The sequence below is a fragment of the Apodemus sylvaticus genome, chromosome 7 (genome assembly GCF_947179515.1).
Source record: "Apodemus sylvaticus chromosome 7, mApoSyl1.1, whole genome shotgun sequence".
Taxonomy (NCBI): Eukaryota; Metazoa; Chordata; class Mammalia; order Rodentia; family Muridae; genus Apodemus; species Apodemus sylvaticus.
The window spans coordinates 84,859,481-84,879,359 of NC_067478.1; the positions used below are offsets into that span (position 1 = coordinate 84,859,481).

Below are 19,879 nucleotides of genomic sequence, written 5' to 3' on the forward strand. Positions count from 1 at the left end.
AGAATATCGTATACAAGTCTGTTTCAAAATGTGTTGGTGGCAGGCACAAACTTTTATTTTTCTTTCCAGCAGTTGAAAAGCCAGTTTCATACACCTGCTTTCTTTCATTTATGACTTAAAATATCTCTGATAGGTTAAAAATGTAACCCACTTAGGCACAGCAAGCTAGAATTCACAAAATGTGTGACATCCTTTATTAAGAACGATCAGTGCCTGAGCATTTTGTTCATTTGTCTGCTCCCCACTGTTAGGATTCTGCCACCACCACCGCAAACAAACAAACGACCCCCCCAAACTTTCTTTGTTAGAGTAAGCTTTCTGACTGGTATACATGGTGTATTTACTATAGGGATCTGCAAATAAATTACATACTATCCATCTAGTTGCTTCTTGATAGAATAGTTTTATTTATAAAGTTTTATACATCTAAAAAGCTTTGAATTCGCCGGGCAGTGATGTCACACACCTTTAATCCCAGCACTTGGGAGGCAGAGGCAGGCAGATTTCTGTGTTCGAGGCCAGCCTGGTCTACAGAGTGAGTTCCAGGACAGCCAGGGCTATACAGAGAAACCCTGTCTCGAAAAAACGAAATCCAAAACACCAAAGAAAAAAAAAAGCTGATAAATTAGATAGCTTCCCCAAACATTATTCTCTGCATAGCGACGCTGAACAGAGTATTCGAATTTTGAAACACAGTGGAGGACATGCTGGCCTTGGAACTCGCAGCTACTCGTCGGAACAACCCTGGCAGTCCTAACAAGATCAAAGCTCGGGCTGAAGAGATGGCTCAGGGGTTAAAGAGCACTTGCTGCCCTTGCAAAAGTCCTGAGTTCAAATCCCAGCAACCACATGGTGGCTCACAACCATTTGTAATGAGATCTGACACTCTCTTCTGGTGTGACTGAAGACAGCTACAGTGTAATCACATATAATAAATAAATAAATCTTTTTTTTTTTTTTTTTTTTGGATTTGGCTTTTCCGAGACAGGGTTTCTCTGTGTAGCCCTGGCTGTCCTGGAGCTCACTCTGTAGACCAAGCTGGCCTCCAACTCAGAAATCCGCCTGCCTCTGCCTCCCAGAGTGCTGGGATTACAGGCGTGCGCCACCACCGCCCGGCAAATAAATAAATCTTAACTAAAAAAAAAAAAAAAGATCAAAGCTTTAATGAGCTACAGAACAAGCTCCACCCCCTCAGCGCTGCGCAGCAGGCACTGCTCACTCAGAGAGCGCGCATGCTCCCTACTGTCACGTGACTAGCCTTGCGGTTCACGTGATTTCGCTTCCGGAGGCGGGGGCCTTCGGCAAGATGGCGGCCTACCTGCAGTGGCGGCGATTCGTTTTCTTTGAGAAGGAGCTTGTGAAGGAGCCGCTGGGTAACGATGGTACCGCTCCCGGTGCCGCGCCGGTGTCGGGATCCACTGCTTCCAAGTTCCTTTGCCTCCCTCCTGGCATCACTGTCTGCGACTCAGGCCGCGGGAGCCTGGTTTTTGGAGATATCCTTCTTTTGGAGCTGTCTCTTTCCTCCGCGGACGCAGGACAAGTTCCTGCAGCTGTAATCTGTCAATGGCGCTTTTCGTACTCGCAGTTAGATGCGAGCCCAGATGTCTCTTGTGGTCTGATGGGAGAAAGAAGGAAGTTCATTTTCTCACTTGTCAACTGAGCAGCCCTGGGCAAGTCATTTAACTCTCGACTTTAGTTTCCTTTACTGTAAAAAGATTGTTAATGTCAGTTTGACAAAGATTAAGACCAGTTCCCTCGCAAGTAGATGCAACTTGCCTTTAAAAGATGTGTGTAAGATAGATGTTACCATTCTTGTCTAATAATGTAGGCAAAGAGGTAAATGAGACAAGGAGTTTGTTTGCTTTGTTCACGAGATATGTGGGGAAGCCCCTGGGATGTTTAAGAGGTTGTGTGCCTGTTTGTTGTTATCTAGATTCTGGTGTAAGTACAATCAGACCCCAACTGAGATCTCAAGCCACTGGTAGTTACAAACTACATAGGTACTACTTTTTCTTATAGAGACGTTCTTCAGCTTACGATGAGGTTACATCCATTTATTTCCATCATAAATAGCAAGTAATACAAGCCATTGTGCATTTATCGTGCCTAGTCCACCAGTCTAAATAGCAACAGAGTACACTTTATCAATGTTCCCTTCTGATTCCATTGCTGACTGGAAGCTAAACATACCCAGCATCACAAGAGAGTCTATTTTTTAAAAATTTTGGACAGGGTCTCAATGTGTAGACTAGGCTGGCCTTGAACTCACAGAGATCTGCCGTTCTCTGTCTCCAGATCACTGGGATTAAGGGCTATCCTCAAAGAGAGTATCTTACCCACATTACTAGCTCAGGAAAGGCGGGCAACGTCTCAAGCATGCCTTCTTCTCACATGCTCTGTGCCTCAGCCCTTCGAAGTAGGATTTCTACTGCTTGTCGCTTTTGAAGAGTAAATTAAAATTTGCTAAGTCAGTGACAAGACATATTAATCATACCTTTAATTTCTAAATTAAGCCCAGTAAGAAATTAGCAATAGTACTAAAACAGAACAGTTATAATAGTATCCTGTAAGTGAAATGATGTGAATGTGATCTCTCTTAAGATAAGTGCATGTGAGCCGGGCGGTGGAGACGCACACCTGTAATCCCAGCACTCTGGGAGGCAGAGGCAGGTGGATTTCTGAGTTCAAGGCCAGCCTGGTCTACCGAGTGAGTTCCAGGACAGCCAGGGCTATACAGAGAAACCCTGTCTCGGACAAGCCAAATCCAAAAAAAAAAAAAAAAAAAAAAAGATAAGTGCATGTGTGTGTTTCACTTCCTTCTTTCTTTTTTAAATTTTTAACACAAGATCTCATTTCGCTCATATATAGCCAAGGATGACTTCTAACCTCTTACCTTTACCCCTGGAATTGTAAGATTACAAGCATGTACCATTGCACCCAGTTATAGATGGTGCTAGATATCTGACCCAGGGCCTTGTGTGTGCTAAGTGTCAATTGTGTGCTATGTCTCCAGCCCTGGCTTCTCCTAAGATATTTCAATACCTCATTGTACTATTAAAGCATAGAAAAATGCAGCTGAAGATGAAGTGGGGGAGGGACATGTCACTCCTTGGAAAGGAGGCACCTTGACTACCCTGCACATATGGAAGGCCAGATCTGGTTTTTGCCACGTTCTCTACAGCTTACAGGGTTCCAAGCCTACAAACTGCGGGTGACACATTTATATCAGCTGAAGCAGCACAATATTCTGGCATCGGTTGGTGAGGACGAAGAGGGTATTAATCCTCTGGTAAGTCCCAGAAAAGAAAAATCCACAAGCCAAGGAATGGTTTTTGGTTGGAGGGAAACTAACACTCATGTATCTGTGGGCTGTCTCCAGGTAAAGATCTGGAACCTGGAAAAGAGAGATGGCGGCAATCCACTCTGCACCCGGATTTTCCCTGCCATCCCGGGGACAGAGCCGACTGTTGTGTCATGTTTAGCAGTCCATGAGAACCTCAGCTTCATGGCCATTGGTATGTGGAAGGGGGGAAAGGCATTCCTGGATTCTTTTTTTTTTTTTTTTTTTTTTTGGATTTTTTGCTTTTTTCGAGACAGGGTTTCTCTGTATAGCCCTTGGCTGTCCTGGAACTCACTCTGTAGACCAGGCTGGCCTCGAACTCAGAAATCCGCCTGCCTCTGCCTCCCAGAGTGCTGGGATTACAGGTGTGCGCCACCACCGCCCGGATTTTCCTGGATTTTTTAAAAAATGATTTATTTTTATTTTATGTACACTGGTGTTTTACTTATATGTATATCTATGTGATGGCATTAGGTCCCCCAGAACTGGAATAACAGACAATTGTGAGCTGCCATGTGGGTTCTGGGAATTGAACCTGGGTTCTCTGGAAAAGCAGCCAATGCTCTTAACCACTGAGCCTCTTCTCAGCCCCCATTCCCAGTTTTTAAATACATTTTCTTTGAAGTGGTCTTTGCAGTTCACTGTTTTCTGTTTTTCAGGTTTCACTGATGGCAGTGTTACTCTGAACAAGGGAGATATTACCCGGGACCGGCACAGCAAGACCCAGATTTTGCACAAGGGCAACTATCCTGTTACTGGACTGGCCTTTCGCCAAGCAGGAAAGACCACTCACTTGTTTGTCGTGACAACTGAAAATGTTCAGGTATGACCAAGGGGAACAGACAGGAGGTTGGAGAGTCTTACGTTTTTTATCACAGAGCTTTGAATCATTTGCCCAGTTTAATATTTTCTTCATGTAGAAGACAAAGGGGTAGACTTAGGAAAATAACTCTGTGCTTGTAATAGCATTATGTGATTCTTTCTTGTTAGGCACAGTTAGACAAAGAGCTTTAGCTCTCTGGTTCCTGCTACTTCCTGGAGTTACAGGTGGTTGTGAGCTGCGTTTGGCACCAAGGATCAAGCCCAGAACCTCCTGTTTACTGTGGTCACACTGGTGTGAACTGCCTCCCCAACCTAGGAATGCACTTTTTATAACTAGCAAAGAACCGGTGTAGTTCTTAACTTGTAGGATTCTGCTGATAGCTTCTGCTAGTATAAAAAGAAAGAGAATATGGCCCCCGGTACATTCTTCTCATGGCTATGTGACAGTGATGGAGAAGGCAAGTTGCCTAGGAGAGATAGAAATGCTAAGTAGGGAAAATAGTGACGGTCAAAGGGAGATGGGGATGGCAGTGAAGGCTTAGGAGCTGCCTCTCCAAGGTAGCCTGCTAACTTTCCTTCCCGTTGGCAGTCCTATATAGTGTCTGGAAAGGACTACCCTCGCGTGGAGTTGGACACCCATGGTTGTGGCCTGCGCTGTTCAGCCCTGAGCGACCCTTCTCAGGACCTGCAGTTCATTGTTGCTGGAGATGAGTGTGTCTACCTTTACCAGCCAGATGAACGTGGGCCCTGCTTTGCCTTCGAGGGCCATAAGCTCATCGCCCACTGGTTTCGAGGCTACCTTGTCATTGTCTCCCGTGACCGGAAGGTTTCTCCCAAGTAAGACTCCAGGGAAAAGGGAAAAGGAGAGGATTGACTTGTTCCCCAGAACTATCATTTTCTTAAGCCCTAAGCCTAAATCCAGCCAGTCTGTCACTTGTGGTTTTTAAAAATAGGTTAGCCAGGCAATGGTGGCGCACCCCTGTAATCCCAGCACTCTGGGATGCAGAGGCAGGCGGATCTCTGAGTTCAAGGCCAGCCTGGTCTACAGAGTGAGTTCCAGGACAGCCAGGGCTATATAGAGAAACCATGTCTCGAAAAAAACCAAATTCAAAAAAGAAAAAAAAAAGATAGGTTTTTTTTATATATGTGAGTACATTGTTGCTGTCTTCAGACACACCAGAAGAGGACATTGGACCAATTGCAGATGGTTGTGAGCCACTGTGTGGTTGCTGGAATTTGAACTCAAGATCTCTCAAAGAGCAGTCAGTGCTCTTTGGGTTTTTTCTTTGTTTGTTTGGGTTTTGGAGACAGGGTTTCTCTATGTGGCCCTGGCTGTCCTGGAACTCACTCTGTAGACCAGGCTGGCCTCGAACTCAGAAATCTGCCTGCCTGTGCTTCCTAAGTGCTGGGTCTAAAGGCATGCCCAACTTTTTTTTTTTTTTTTTTTTTTTGAAGGTCAGTGCTCTTAACTGCTGAGCCATCTCTCCAGCCCTTTTAGTTAACTATTTCTTACTGAAAATGTGTTTGTTTGGTTTTTTTGTTGTTGTTGTTGTTTTTTAAATTCTACGTATTTTATGTATGAGTGCTCTATCTGCATGTATACCTGCATGCCAGAAGGGGGCATCAGATTGCCTCTAAATAGTCATGAGCCACCATGTAGTTGCTGGGAATTGAACTCAAGACCTCTAGAAGAACAAGTATTTTAACTGCTCTTAACCACGGAGCCATCTCCCCATCTAAGAAAATGTGTTTTTGTTCTTGACACTTGTTGTAAAAATACTCTGTACTCTGTGAATGAAGAATGCTTCAGGGAATCTGACCTGGGATTGGATTTTTTTTACTATTTGGTGAATGAAAGTAAGTTAGGTAGAACGAGAAAGGATTGAACGTCAGAGGAACTACAAGATGCTATAAAGTATATGGCATAGGTTTTCTTGTTTGGGGTTTTCCAGAGCACTACAGAAAGACTGGTGGGCCTTTTGCATAGTGAGAGCACTCCCTGTTGGTTTTGTGTGTGTATGTTCGTGTGTGTGCAGATACATGTATGGCCACATGTGTGGAGGCCAGAGGTCAACCCCAGGTACTATCCACTTGGTTTGTTTTAGAGACCATCTCTGACTGGCCTGGACCTTACTAGGTAGACTAGGCTGGCCTGCAGGTTAGCAACCAGTGAGACCCCAGGATCTGCCTGTTCCTACTTCCCCAGCACCTAATGTTTTATTTTAAATTTTGTTTTGTTTTGTTTTTTTGTTTTTTGTTTGTTTGTTTGGTTGGTTGGTTGGTTTTTTGAGACATGGTTTCTCTGTGTAGCACTAGCTGTCCTGGAACTCACTCTGTAGACCAGGCTGCCCTCAAACTCAGAAATCTGCCTGCCTCTGCCTCCTGAGGGCTGGGATTAAAGGTATATGCCACCACTACCTGGCCCTTATTTTAATTTTTTTTTTTAAAGATTTATTTATTATTATATGTAAGTACACTGCAGCTGTTTTCAGACACACCAGAATAGGGCATCAGATCTCATTACAGATGGTTGTGAGCCACCATGTGGTTGCTGGGATTTGAACTCAAGACCTTCTGAAGAGCAGTCAGCGCTCTTAGCTGCTGAGCCATCTCTCCAGCCCCATAATTTTTTAATCTTTAATTATGTTTATGGAGTTTGCACACACAAGTGCAAGTGTTCTGTAGGGCAGAGGCATCCAATTCCTTAGAGTTACAGGTGGTTGCGAGTCGCCTGATGTGGGTGCTGGGAACTGAACTGGGGTCCTCTGAAAGAGCTAAGTGCTCTTAACTTCTGCGCCATCACTTGGAGCCCCATACCGGGGTTGTTTGATGTTTGATTTTTGTTTTCAACGTGGGTTCTAGCCAGGCGGTGTTGGCCTTTAATCCCAGCACTTGGGAGGCAGAGGCAGGCGGATTTCTGAGTTCAAGGCCAGCCTGGTCTACAAAGTGAGTTCCAGGACAGCCAGGGCTACACAGAGAAACCCTGTCTTGAAAAAACAAACGAACAAAAATAATAAAATAAACGTGGGTTCTAGCCAGGCGGTGTTGGCCTTTAATCCCAGCACTTGGGAGGCAGAGGCAGGCGGATTTCTGAGTTCAAGGCCAGCCTGGTCTACAAAGTGAGTTCCAGGACAGCCAGGGCTACACAGAGAAACCCTGTCTTGAAAAAACAAATGAACAAAAATAATAAAATAAACGTGGGTTCTAAGGATTGAACTGAGATCCTAGTGCCTGCAAAGCAAGCACTTTCTCACTGCCCGTACTGGATTGTTTCCACGCAGCACATTGTCTAACCAGGTGATGGGCAATTTTTTGTTAAGTAAATGGACATCTGAATATTTACTTTCTACTATGTTGCTAGGATTGAGGATAGGATACTGAGGGGTAAGACCAGGACTGTGTATTCTTTCCACAGCTGTCAGCACAATCCTGCATGTATAAGATGAGCTGCTGGAGGGCCAGTGAGGTGATTTGTTCTAACTGGAATGGGGCAGCACTGATATTGTCATGGGAAGGAACCATAAGGGAACTGAGAAAGAGGTGATCTAAATAGTAGGTGCTTTTCTTTTCTGTGCAGGTCAGAGTTTACCAGCAGGGACTCACAGAACTCTGACAAGCAAATTCTCAACATCTATGACCTGTGCAACAAGTTCATAGCCTACAGCGCTGTTTTTGAGGATGTAGTGGATGTGCTCGCTGAGTGGGGCTCCCTGTACGTGCTGACGCGGGATGGGCGGGTCCACGCATTGCAGGAGAAGGACACACAGACCAAACTGGAGGCAAGGCCACCAGGTTCTCAGAGCTGGCACAAGCATCTAGAAGTAGCTCCAGGAATGGGTTTCTTAGGTCACCTGGGCCCAGCAACTTCTCTTTCCTTTGGGTCACACACAGCCTTCCTTAGTTTCCTTAGGGTCTAAGATGTGGCTTTGGAGGGAAGTAATGGCTGGGAGCTAGGCCAAACCTCCTTGTTTACAGAGACCTGTAGGTGAGGTGATTGATGTTGGTGTTTGGTCTTGGGGTTATCTTGAGGTCTTTGTCTAGACTGTAGGCAGATTATAACTCCCGAACTGTCTACTGTGTCTATTATGGGTACTTTTGGAGGGGGTATACTCTGAGCACTATTTCTACCAATGTTCTAATCTCTCTTCTTCTAGATGCTATTTAAGAAGAATCTATTTGAGATGGCAATTAACCTGGCTAAGAGTCAACATCTGGACAGTGATGGGTTGGCTCAAATCTTCATGCAGTATGGAGACCATCTCTACAGCAAGGGCAACCACGATGGGGCTGTTCAGCAGTATATCCGGTTAGTCTGGATGTGCTGTGGGATGCAGCTCTGGATGCAGAACAGGCAGCTAGATTGCTGAAACCCATGCCAGTGGGGAGGGCACAGTGAGGGTATTGTATCTCACCACGAAGTGTTCGCTTTTCCTGTGGAAATTGTGGTGTTACCAGTGTAAGAAGAACTGGTGATAGTACCTGTAGTACCAGGACTGAAGCAGGATTGTGACTTTAAGACTAGCGTGTACTACAGAGCGAGTCTATCTAAACACAAGACCTGGTATAGCATTATAAGACTTTAATTGGGAGGCAGAGGCAGGCGGATCTCTGCGAATTCAAGGCCAGCCTGGTCCAGGTAACAATTTCCCAAGCCAGCCTTGAATACATAATGAGATCTTGCCTCAAAAACAACGAAAACAAAAGAACCAGTGTTATGGATCCTCGCATACTGTGATCCTACACAGTTTATAGTAAGTCTAGTATCACCATGACACCACATTGGCTTTGTTAGAGGTAGGCTACATGGGACACACTAACAGGTCTGCAGTGATCCCTGTGCAGTTGTCTTGACAAAGTACTCTCATCCTGATGTTTTCCTAGAACCATTGGAAAGTTGGAGCCATCCTATGTGATCCGTAAGTTTCTGGATGCCCAGCGCATCCACAACTTGACTGCCTACCTACAAACCCTGCATCGGCAATCTCTGGCTAATGCTGATCATACCACCCTGCTTCTGAACTGCTATACCAAGCTCAAGGACAGCTCCAAGTTGGAAGAGTTCATCAAGGTGAAGGGCGGTGTGGGATGGGATGATCCCGGAAGGCCTCACTGTTCTTCAGCATGACCCAGGAAAGCAGAGGGCCAGCTTTACATGGGAACCAGTGCGCTCTCTAAGAAGAGTCGCTGTTCCTACTGTCTAGAACATTCCATGGCACTGAAGCCCAAGAAGTTCCATTAAGGAAGCCCTGAGTCCCTAGAAATGTCTTCCTAATGACAGGGACAGAGGAAAGCCTTGGGTCTTTAAGCAGAAGTTGAAGAGGCTGGCTAGCATGTTTTTAAAGCCAGGATGTAATTGCCCTTTAGAAAGATGCTCTAAGCTGGGCGGTGGTGGCGCACGTCTGTAATCCCAGCACTTGGGAGGCAGAGGCAGGCGGATTTCTGAGTTTGAGGCCAGCCTGGTCTACAGAGTGAGTTCCAGGATAGACAGGGCTACACAGAGAAACCCTGTCTCGGAAAAAAAGAAAGAAAGAAAGAAAGGAAGGAAGAAGGAAGGAAGGAGAGAGAGAGAGAGAGAGAGAGAGAGAGAGAGAGAGAGAGAGAAGAAAGAAAGAAAGAAAGAAAGAAAGAAAGAAAGAAAGAAAGAAAGAAAGAAAGAAAGAAAGAAAGAAAGAAAGAAAGAAAGAAAGAAAGAAAAAGATGCTCTAATGTCAGGGGCCTGTTTATTCTCTCTTCCATGCAAATGATTCTGTTTAATGTCTTATTGGCAGACAAAGAGCGAGAGTGAAGTCCATTTTGACGTGGAGACAGCCATCAAGGTCCTCCGGCAGGCTGGCTACTACTCCCATGCCCTCTATCTGGCTGAGAATCATGCACACCATGAGTGGTACTTGAAGATCCAGCTAGAGGACATCAAGGTGGGTGAGGTTCTTGCTTTGGGCAGAATGCCACTTTGAAGACACTTTGAATAATAAAAATACATCCTGGGGGTGAGACAGCACTGCTTCCTTCACCTTTCACCTCTTCACAGAACTATCAGGAAGCTCTCCGGTATATCGGGAAGCTGCCTTTCGAGCAGGCTGAGAGTAACATGAAACGCTATGGCAAGATCCTCATGCACCACATACCGGAGCAGACCACCCAGCTGCTCAAAGGCCTCTGTACCGACTATCGGCCCAGTCTGGAAGGCCGAGGCGATCGGGAGGCTCCGAGCTGCCGGGTGAGACCTGGGAGAGTTTGAGTAGCAGGATCACCTTGGAGGCCGGTGAGGACTGAGCCGCCTTGCTCAGCCACCATGCTGCTTTGTTCCTCTGTCCTAGGCCAACTCTGAAGAGTTCATCCCCATCTTTGCAAACAACCCAAGAGAGTTGAAAGCCTTCCTGGAGCACATGAGTGAAGTGCAGCCAGACTCGCCGCAGGGCATCTATGATACGCTCTTGGAGCTGCGGCTGCAGAACTGGGCCCATGAGAAGGATCCACAGGTGACCCTGACCAGAGCCCTGGGAGGTGCTGGAAAGAAGAGAGCTGAGCGCTCCCTGCGCTAGCGTGTGAGGCCGAGGATAAGAAAAGCTCCTTCCTTTTGTGCCTGCTCTCTGGCTTTGTGGCTGACCTTTGTTGGTTTATTTAGAGCAGTGGTTCTCAGCCTTCCTAATGCTGTGACCCTTTGATCCAATTCCTCGTGTTGCGCTGACCCCAGTCATGAAACTCCTTTCCTTGGTACTTTATGACTGTAATTTTTGGTACTGTTGGGAATTTATAATGTCAATATTTTTGGAGATAGAGTGTTAAGACCCACAGGTTGAGACTCAACACCGCTGGTGTTGACAGTAGTCCCTTACCTCTGGGGCCGAGTAGGATTTACTGATGGGAAATTGGATTGAGGGGACATTTGATCTGCCTTGTATAAGAGACCATCTGATGACTCACAGCCCAAGAACTTTCTCTTGTAGGCCAAGGAGAAACTTCATGCAGAGGCCATTTCCCTGCTGAAGAGTGGCCGATTCTGTGACGTGTTTGACAAGGCATTGGTCCTGTGCCAGATGCATGACTTCCAGGATGGGGTCCTTTACCTCTATGAGCAGGGGAAGCTGTGAGTTAGGGGGACCCTCAGGGGAAAGGAAGATTTGGGTGATTGACTTTTGCAGGACAGCCCATGAGGTATGCCCTGTTCCTGGCCCCAGGTTCCAGCAGATCATGCATTACCACATGCAGCATGAGCAGTACCGGCAGGTGATTGCCGTGTGTGAGCGCCATGGGGAGCAGGAGCCCTCCCTGTGGGAGCAGGCCCTCAGCTACTTCGCCCGCAAGGAGGAAGACTGCAAGGAGTATGTGGCAGCTGTGCTCAGGCACATCGAGAACAAGAGCCTTATGCCGCCTCTTCTAGGTACGTGTGTGGACAGACTGCCGCAGCGAGGGGCTCCGCACTGCTGCTGCTGCTGCTGCTGCTGCTGCTGCTGGATTCATTCTTTCCTCTTGGTCCCCAATTTCAGTGGTACAGACCCTGGCCCACAACTCCACAGCTACCCTGTCCATCATCCGAGACTACCTGGTCCAAAAACTGCAGAAACAGAGCCAGCAGATTGCACAGGATGAGCTTCGGGTGCGACGGTACAGAGAGGAGACCACTCGCATCCGCCAGGAAATCCAAGAGCTCAAGGCGAGGTAGCCACACTGGGCTGTGGAGTGAGTGGGACAGGGGCTAACTTTGGCTGTCAGTGTGCTGCTGCAAGCTTCCTCGGGATTTGTGAAGTGGGTTGGAGCTCCCACTTTGTTTCTTCCATTTTTTTCTCCCTTTCTCCTCTTTTCTCTTCATCAAAGAGTAATCTCAGGCATTGGTTCTCAATCTATGGGTCATGACCCCTTTGGGGGTCACATATAAAATATTCTGTATATCAGATGTTTATATTACGATTCATAACAGAAGTGAAATTACAGTTACAAAGTAGCAACGAAAGTAATCTTATGGTTGGGTCACCACAACCTGACCTGGATTAAAGGGTCATAGCATCAGGAAGCTTGGGAGGCACTGGGCCTCCAGCACATGAGGCACGCACTCTACCAGTGAAACTACGCACCACCAGCCCTCTGGAGATGTTTTAGTGAATTCTAAAAGAATGATTAATTCTATATCTCCTGTTTTTGTTTGATTTTGTTTTGTTTGAGACAGGGTCTGTCTGTATAGCCATAGCTGTCCTACGACTGGACTGGCCTAGGACACAGAGATAGACGTGCTTCTGCCTCCTGAGTGCTGGGATTAAAGATGTGTACCACCATGGCCAGCCATAAATATTATTTTTTAAAGATTTTAGTGTCTGTGTACATGTGTGCATGAGTGTGCTGATGCTTGTATAAGAGGCCAGAGGGACATTGGCTCGAGTAACAGGCAGGTGTAAGCCCTTAATGTAGAAGCTTGGAACTAAACTCGGGTTCTCTTCAAAAGGAATATGTATGCTTAACTAGTGATCCATCTCTTCAGCCCTATCATACCCTTGTTTGTTTGTGTTTAAATGATGTATATATGTGTGTTTGTCTTTGTACAAGTATATGTACTTGAGTGCAGCTTCCTGCAGATGACAGAGGCATCAGATTCCCAGGTGTTAGGCCTATAGGCCGTTCTGAGCCTCACCTCCAACTCCATGTGTGCTGGGAATTGGACTCAGGCCCACTGCAAGGGCATGTGCTCTTAGCTGCAGAACCATCTTCCCAGCCCCGCAAGTCATTATTTAATGGGCCTGGGAGGAGGCTATTTATGTATTTATTTATTTAAGATTAATTTATTTATTCTATGTATGTGAGTACATTGTGGCTCTCCTCAGACATGCCAGAGGAGGCATCAGATGCCATTACAGATGGTTGTGAGTCACCATGTCGTTGGTGGGAATTGAACTCAGGACCTCTGGAAGAAGAGCCAGTGCTCTTAACCACTGAGCCACCTTTCCAGCCCGGGAGGATGTTATTTTATGGCCAGTACTTCTCTGCATACACAATATTTATCTTTTCTGAGCATACTGCAAAGTTGTGTAGGTGTTCTGAAATAAAATTCGATCTTAGAAAATGCAGAAAGTTGATAATTTATGTTTCAAAGTTTTTATTTGTTTGCAGTTCTGGAGATTGAACCCAGAGTCACTAACGTGCAAGGCAAGCACAGGGCACTCGGCACCCACTCACGTGCAAGGCAAGCACAGTGCACAGGGCACTCAGCACCCACTCACGTGCAAGGCAAGCACAGTGCACAGGGCACTCGGCACCCACTCACGGGCAAGGCAAGCACAGTGCACAGGGCACTCGGCACCCACTCACGGGCAAGGCAAGCACAGTGCACAGGGCACTCGGCACCCACTCAAGTGCAAGGCAAGCACAATGCACAGGGCACTCGGCACTCCTTTGTTTTCTGTGTGCCAGCGTGGCTGCCTGTGTGCACAGGGCCATGTGGGAGTCAGAGGACTGCTTTTAGTAATTCTTGCTTAGTTGAGGTTTGGTCTTACTTATTTCTGCCATGCTGCATACCTGACCCACAAGTTTCCACCTCTAGGAGTGCTGGAATCACAGGTATGCACTGTCATGTCCCACTTTTCCACGGGGGGACCAGGGCTCAGACTCAGACATCAGGCTAGCACAGCCAGCCCTGTCATCTCTGCTGAGGTAGCCATCCTCCTCTTGCAGCTTGTGTAGGCCAGGCTGAGCAGGAACAGCTGATCCCTCTGCCCACCTGCCCACCTGCCCACCGCCCGCAGCTCTCGATAGTTGTGCTCGTCGGCCTCTTCTACTAGGCTTGTTTTTGTTTTTATTTTTGCTTTTTCATTTTACTCTATGTGCATTGGCATTTTGTTTTGTGCATGTACAGCTTAGAGGGGATATTGGATTCTAGAATTAGAGTTACAGACAGGTGCTGTGTGGGTGCTGGAAATTGAACCCAGGTCCTTGAGAAGAGCAGCTAATGCTCTTATTCTCTGAGCCATCTCTCCAGCCCATATCTTGTGTTATTTTTGAGACATAATCTTACTCTGCAGCCTGAGCTGACCTTGAGTTCAATTCAAAGCAATCTTTCTGCTTCTTCCTCCTAAGTGCTAGCATTGCAGAAACAAGCCATCATGCCTGGATAGAATTATCAATAGTAGAGATTATTCTCAAGTGCTAAGTCTTGAGGAGTTTGCTTTGTTTGTTTGAGACAGTCTCATATAGCTGAAGCTAGCCCTGGACTCTTTAATCTTCCTGAAGTGCTGGGATCATAGGCAATCACTACCATGCCTAGCTATGAGGTATTCTGTCTGCTCTGCCCATTACATTGTAAAATATTTATTATGAAATGGTTTCTCAGGGGCTGGAGAGATGCTCAGTGGTTAAGAGCACTGACTGCTCTACCAGAGGTTCTGAGTTCAAATCCCAGCAGCCACATGGTGGCTCACAACCATCTTTAATGGGACCTGATGCCCTCTTGGTGTGTCTGAAGACAACTACAGAAAATAAATAAATTTTTAAATTAAAAAACAACAACAACAAAAAAACGCCAGGTGGTGGTGGTGCACGCCTGTAATCCCATCACTATGGGAGGCAGAGGCAGGCGGATTTCTGAATTCGAGGCTAGCCTGGTCTACAGAGTGAGTTCCAGGACAGTCAGGACTATACAGAGAAACTCTGTCTCGAAAAAAACAAACAAACAAAAAAACCAAAACCTTCAGTTTCAAGGGATCCAGCATCCTCCCCTGACTTCCTGTGGTACACATACATATATGGAAAAAACACTCATATAAAATACATAAAATAAAAATAAAGTCAGGTATAGAAATCTTTAAAAGATAATAACAAAGGGAGAAAAAAATAGTGTTATGTGTGTGTTTGTGTATGTGTGTGTTTGTCTGGGGGTGGGGTGAGGTGTGAGTGCCATGATACTGAAGATTGAATGCAGGCCCTGGGTCTTACTAAGTAAATACTCTGCTACTAATTAGATCTGCTTCTCCTTCCCTTACTGCAAATGTGTGCCACAATTTCAGGGGCAGGAGAGGCTCCTTTAGAGGATTGAGTGGCAGTTTGGAAGCTGGAAGAGGGCAGAGTTTCTCCTCCTGGATGACTTGCACTTAGGAAACCTCACTCTAGGCTGGAGGTTTTGTGCCTGTTTGACTCCCTTTGGGTGGGAAGAACAGGCAGGGTTTCTGTGACCTCCGTAGGGACCTTGCACATCCTGTTTCCTCTCTACTGGGCACTTGTCCCTGCCCTCACTGTTTGCCACTGTTTCTGTCTCCTGCCTGTAGCCCAAAGATTTTCCAGAAGACCAAGTGCAGCATCTGCAACAGTGCTTTGGAGCTGCCTTCAGTCCACTTCCTGTGTGGCCACTCCTTCCACCAGCACTGCTTTGAGAGTTACTCAGAAAGTGATGCTGACTGCCCCACCTGCCTCCCTGAAAACCGGAAGGTGATGGATATGATCCGGGCCCAGGAGCAGAAACGAGATCTCCATGATCAGTTCCAACATCAGGTGGGGATGTGCAGGCTACAACAGGTGGGGGACATGGTAGTCTGGAGAGCGCTCACTAGGTCAGAGAGCAGGAAGCACTCTTGCGGACCTGAGTTACTTTCCCAGCACCAGCATCAGGAGGCTCATAATTGCCTGATCCAGTTGCATGATATCTAATGCCCTCTTCTGACCTCCATTGGTACATGCATGCACACGATCACGTATGCGTCCGTGTATGTGCCACCATCAGTGCCATGGGGTCCTCAGAGTGCCAGAGCATTTGTTCCCTTTTCAGTTAGCAAGTGAGCACTGTCGGTCTGATTCTTTGCTTCCTTCTAGCTCAAGTGCTCGAATGACAGCTTCTCTGTGATTGCGGACTACTTTGGCAGAGGGGTTTTCAACAAGTTGACTCTGCTGACCGACCCTCCTGCAGCCAGACTGACCCCCAGCCTGGACACTGGACTGCAGCGGGACCTGCTGATGCACTCCAGGAGGGGAACTTAATGAAGTGGCTCCTGGGAAAGCCTATAACCCTGGGCCTCTGAAGCACAGACATGGCCTGAGACAGATATGGTAGCAGCTGGGAGCACAGCTCCAGAGCCTCGGGACTCAGGGGAGTTGCCTTTCCTGCCTCCGCCCTTTGCCAGCCTGCATCCCTCCTGCTGGCCAGCAATATAGATTATTCCACACCAACGAGGAAGGGCATCTCAGCAACCTCTCTGTGGACAATAGCTGCTTTATTCTCTTTTCAAGGGCACCAGACTGTGCTTGGGTCCTTGCTCCCAGAGCCTATAAATAAAAGAGTATAATAACATGAGAATTGAAAAATACTTTAAGGAGACTGCAGGTGTTTTCTCTTTTGTTTTTGATACAGGATGTCATTGTGTAGCCCTGGCTGGCTTTTAATTCATTATGTAGACTAGCTGGCCTCAAACTCACAAAGATCCTCCTGCTTCTGTCTCCTGAGTCTGGGATTAAAGGCATGTGTCATCATACTTTGCCTCAGGTGACAAATATCTAAGAACCTCCTGAGTTCTAGTTCCCTGCCTGTGGTCTTCCGGTCTGGTCAGCTCTACCACACCTGAGTAGGGTGGGGCCTGTGACACCTGGGGAAGTTAAGCTCCCAGAAACTCATTATGTTCATACATAGGGCCGAGTACATCACTAATCTATATACTAGCTGCCCTCTGGAGAGCCTCTTCAAAAGGCCCACTGAAGTTGGGTGTGGTGGCATACACTGCTAAACAAGAAAATGAAGCAGGAGCCAGTCGGTGGTGGCGCACACCTGTAATCTCAGCACTCTGGGAGGCAGAGGCAGGCGAATTTCTGAGTTCGAGGCCAGCCTGGTCTACAGAGTGAGTTCCAGGACAGCCAGGGCTATATAGAGAAACCCTGTCTAGAAGGAAAAACCAAATCCAAAAGAGAGAAAGAGAGAAAAAGAAAGAAAGAAAGAAAGAAAGAAAGAAAGAAAGAAAGAAAGAAAGAAAGAAAGAAAGAAAGAAAAAGAAAAACTGAAGCAGGAGGATCACAAATTAGGAGCAGCCTTCACTACAGAGCAAGTTCCAGGACAGGCTGGGCTGTGTCTGGGCTTCTTAGCTAAGACCTTACCTCAAAACAAAAATATGACTGACCTGAAAATGCATCCTGGAGCAAGACATGCAAAAGATTTTGCTCAACTAAGCAGAAATGGAATGACCCTCCTCCCCTACCTGGACCCAGCACTTCTGGGATGGAGACAGGAGAGTCAGAGGTTTAAAGTCCATAGTTAAGGCCTCAATCCATAGTTCTCACTGGGCCGCTGAGAGCCTGGGAGATGACTCAGCAGGTAGATCACTTGCAACCTTACGACCAGAGTTTCATCCCTTAGGGCCACATGTTGAAAGGTCTCCTTCAAGTTGGCTTCTTACCTACATACGCACACAGACACATGCACATGTAATATGTTTTAAAACACTCAAACAGAAGGCAGATAGCCTTGGACCTAGTCAGGATAGGTTGGTATTTTGCTGTATTCAGTATAAGATAAGCAGGAAAAAAGATCTTTTGTTTAAACATTTTACTCCTTTTGAAGTTGTCAGGTTAAAGGTTATATTTCTAGGGGAATTCCAGAACAGGGAAGTGGGAAGGGGTAGATGGAGGAACAGGGGGAGGGAGGAGGGCTTATGGGACTTGCAGGGAGTGGGGACCCAGAAAAGGGGAAATCATTTGAAATGTAAATAAAAAATAATTAAAAAAAAAAGGTTATATTTCTATGCTTATGTTATCTGGGGCCCTGTCAGTAAGTTGCTCCCATGAGATTGTTTAAAGAAAGTAACATGAGCCAGGCATGGTGGTGCATTAGCATAGAGGAGGCAGAGGCAGGCAGATCTCGGTGAGTTCCAGGCCAGCTGGGGCCACACCATTCCTGTCTGTCTCAGTAGAAAAAAATCACGGGCTCTGACTTTAGAAGTTTTGTTTTCGGGGAGGGGGAGTGGAGTGGTGATGGAGGGGAAACTGGGAAGGGGGATAACATTTGAAATGCAAATAAATAACCAATGAAAAAGGAAAAAAAAAAAACCCACACAGTTTCTAAATTGGTGTGCCTTAAAATATGCACCCCTGGGGAGTAGTACTTGGTCCTATACAAAACAATGGACCTGATCATATTATCGGGAGAGGCAAAAAAAAAAAAAAGAAAAAAGTTTTGTTTTCTTGGTTTGGTGGATTCTCTTTGTATTCTTTAGAAAACCTTTCTATGAGGCCCTGGCTAGCCTTGAACTTGTGACAGTTCTCTTTTGTCAGTTTCCTACGGGTTGGGCTTACAGGTGGCTACTACTTTGGCGGTTATGATAGACTGGATCAGACAGCCCAGATCAGACTGAATCCTAGTTGTATTATTTGATTTTGAGCTACTTTATTTAGTGTGAGTGTGTGATGTGGAGGGAGGGTAGGCATGCGATGGCACACATGTGGAGGTCAGAAGTTAGTGTTATGAGTGGATTCTCTCCTGCCTTTACCAGGGCTACACAGAGAAACCCTGTCTCAAAAAACTAAAAAAAAAACTGTAACTGTATAGTTAAGTGCTTTGGCCACTGAGCCATTTTGCAGCACCAGGGTCATTCTTTCTCATTTTGACATGGGGTCTTCTTTTGTTGTTTAGGCAGGTCTTGAACTCCTGGACTCAAGGCATCCTCATCTTGTTTTAGCCTCCACAGTAGCTAGGATCATCTGTGTGCACCGCGCCTCCCAACCACTTAGGATGATTTCTACTTTCTCAGAACCTTAGTTTTCCCATCTGGACTTTGAACAGCAGTTTTGGCTTAAGAAATAGCCTCTGTACAATGCTTGATTCATTGCTATTAATCAAAGTAGTGGAAAGAACAGTGTGTGTGTTTCTTGGAGCTAACCCAGGACCTTAGGCATGTGATACAAGTGCTGTGCATGCCAGTCCAGTGTGTGTGTGTGTGTGTGTGTGCTTTTGAAACAGACTCTTGCTACCCAGCATAGCATAAAATTCAGAATCCTTTTACCTCAGCCTCCCCACCCTGGCACACATCTGACAAGCACTTTCAAAGCTGGGCCTATAGCTCAGTGGTGCAGGGTGTACCAGAGACATGTGAGGCCTGGATCTCACCCTCACAGTGTTGGCACTCCCACTTGTCCCCAGGTTGCACGCCCCATGACCCACACACTTCCTTGTCCCCAGGTTGCACGCCCCACACTCCCTTTTTGAGGAAGGGTCTCACAATGTAGACCAGCCTGGCCACAAATTTGCAGAGATTTGCCTCTGCATCTGGAGTGCTGAGAATAAAGGTGTGTACCATCTGGCAAACTGGATTTTTCTAGGGTGGGAGAGGGAGATAGGGTCTCTTGTAGCCCAAACTAGCTTCAAATCTGTGTGCTTAATTTGACCTTGAGATCCTCCAATTCCTAAGTGCTAGGATTAAAGAAGTACCATCATGCCTGGTTTTTCGCAATTTGGTAAGTTGTATTTTTATTGTATGCATGTGTAGGTGCCTGCCTGTATGCCTGGTGCTCAGGGAAATTAGGAAAGGCTCTCAGAATCTCTAGAGCTGCAGTTGCAGGTGACTGTGAAGCCCATATTGGTGTTGGAACCAAACCCAAGACCTCTGTAAGAGCAGCAAATGCTCTTAACCATGGAGCCATCTCTCCAGACCCTGACAGGACCTTTTATTTTATCTTTGGAAATTCAAGCATGTTCTAATACTAGTTCAAGGTCATTCTGGACTACATAGCAAGTTTGAGGCTGGGCTACATGAGACCCATCTC

The 19,879-nt window shown here is 46.4% G+C and overlaps 1 protein-coding gene across 3 annotated transcripts; it reads left to right on the forward strand.

The window, feature by feature from the left end:
- Window positions 1-1,270: 1,270 nt before the first annotated feature.
- Vps11 (VPS11 core subunit of CORVET and HOPS complexes) lies at window positions 1,271-16,440 on the forward strand. Of its 3 annotated transcripts, none has more exons than XM_052188546.1 (16): window positions 1,271-1,493; window positions 3,141-3,289; window positions 3,380-3,515; window positions 4,000-4,163; window positions 4,752-4,999; window positions 7,740-7,941; window positions 8,317-8,468; window positions 9,044-9,230; window positions 9,931-10,077; window positions 10,191-10,379; window positions 10,480-10,641; window positions 11,110-11,249; window positions 11,341-11,543; window positions 11,650-11,821; window positions 15,409-15,631; window positions 15,950-16,440. In XM_052188546.1, the coding sequence occupies exons 1-16, from the start codon at window positions 1,307-1,309 to the stop codon at window positions 16,112-16,114; spliced, it is 2,826 nt and encodes a 941-aa protein (XP_052044506.1). In that variant the 5' UTR covers window positions 1,271-1,306; the 3' UTR covers window positions 16,115-16,440. The 3 variants fall into 3 exon arrangements, with proteins under 3 accessions (XP_052044506.1, XP_052044509.1, XP_052044507.1); XM_052188549.1 differs by lacking the exon at window positions 1,271-1,493 and adding an exon at window positions 1,549-1,670 and having other exon boundaries at window positions 3,118-3,289; XM_052188547.1 differs by lacking the exons at window positions 1,271-1,493; window positions 3,141-3,289; window positions 3,380-3,515; window positions 4,000-4,163; window positions 4,752-4,999 and having other exon boundaries at window positions 7,779-7,874.
- Window positions 16,441-19,879: the final 3,439 nt, after the last annotated feature.

Bases quoted from the DNA above. Each gene is read 5' to 3' on its own strand.
- Vps11 (XM_052188546.1), top strand. From the start codon at position 1,307: ATGGCGGCCTACCTGCAGTGGCGGCGATTCGTTTTCTTTGAGAAGGAG. The intron at 1,494-3,140 runs ATATCCTTCTTT...ACTACCCTGCAC, and splicing joins CGGGAGCCTGGTTTTTGGAG to ATATGGAAGGCCAGATCTGG. The intron at 4,164-4,751 runs GTATGACCAAGG...TCCCGTTGGCAG, and splicing joins TGACAACTGAAAATGTTCAG to TCCTATATAGTGTCTGGAAA.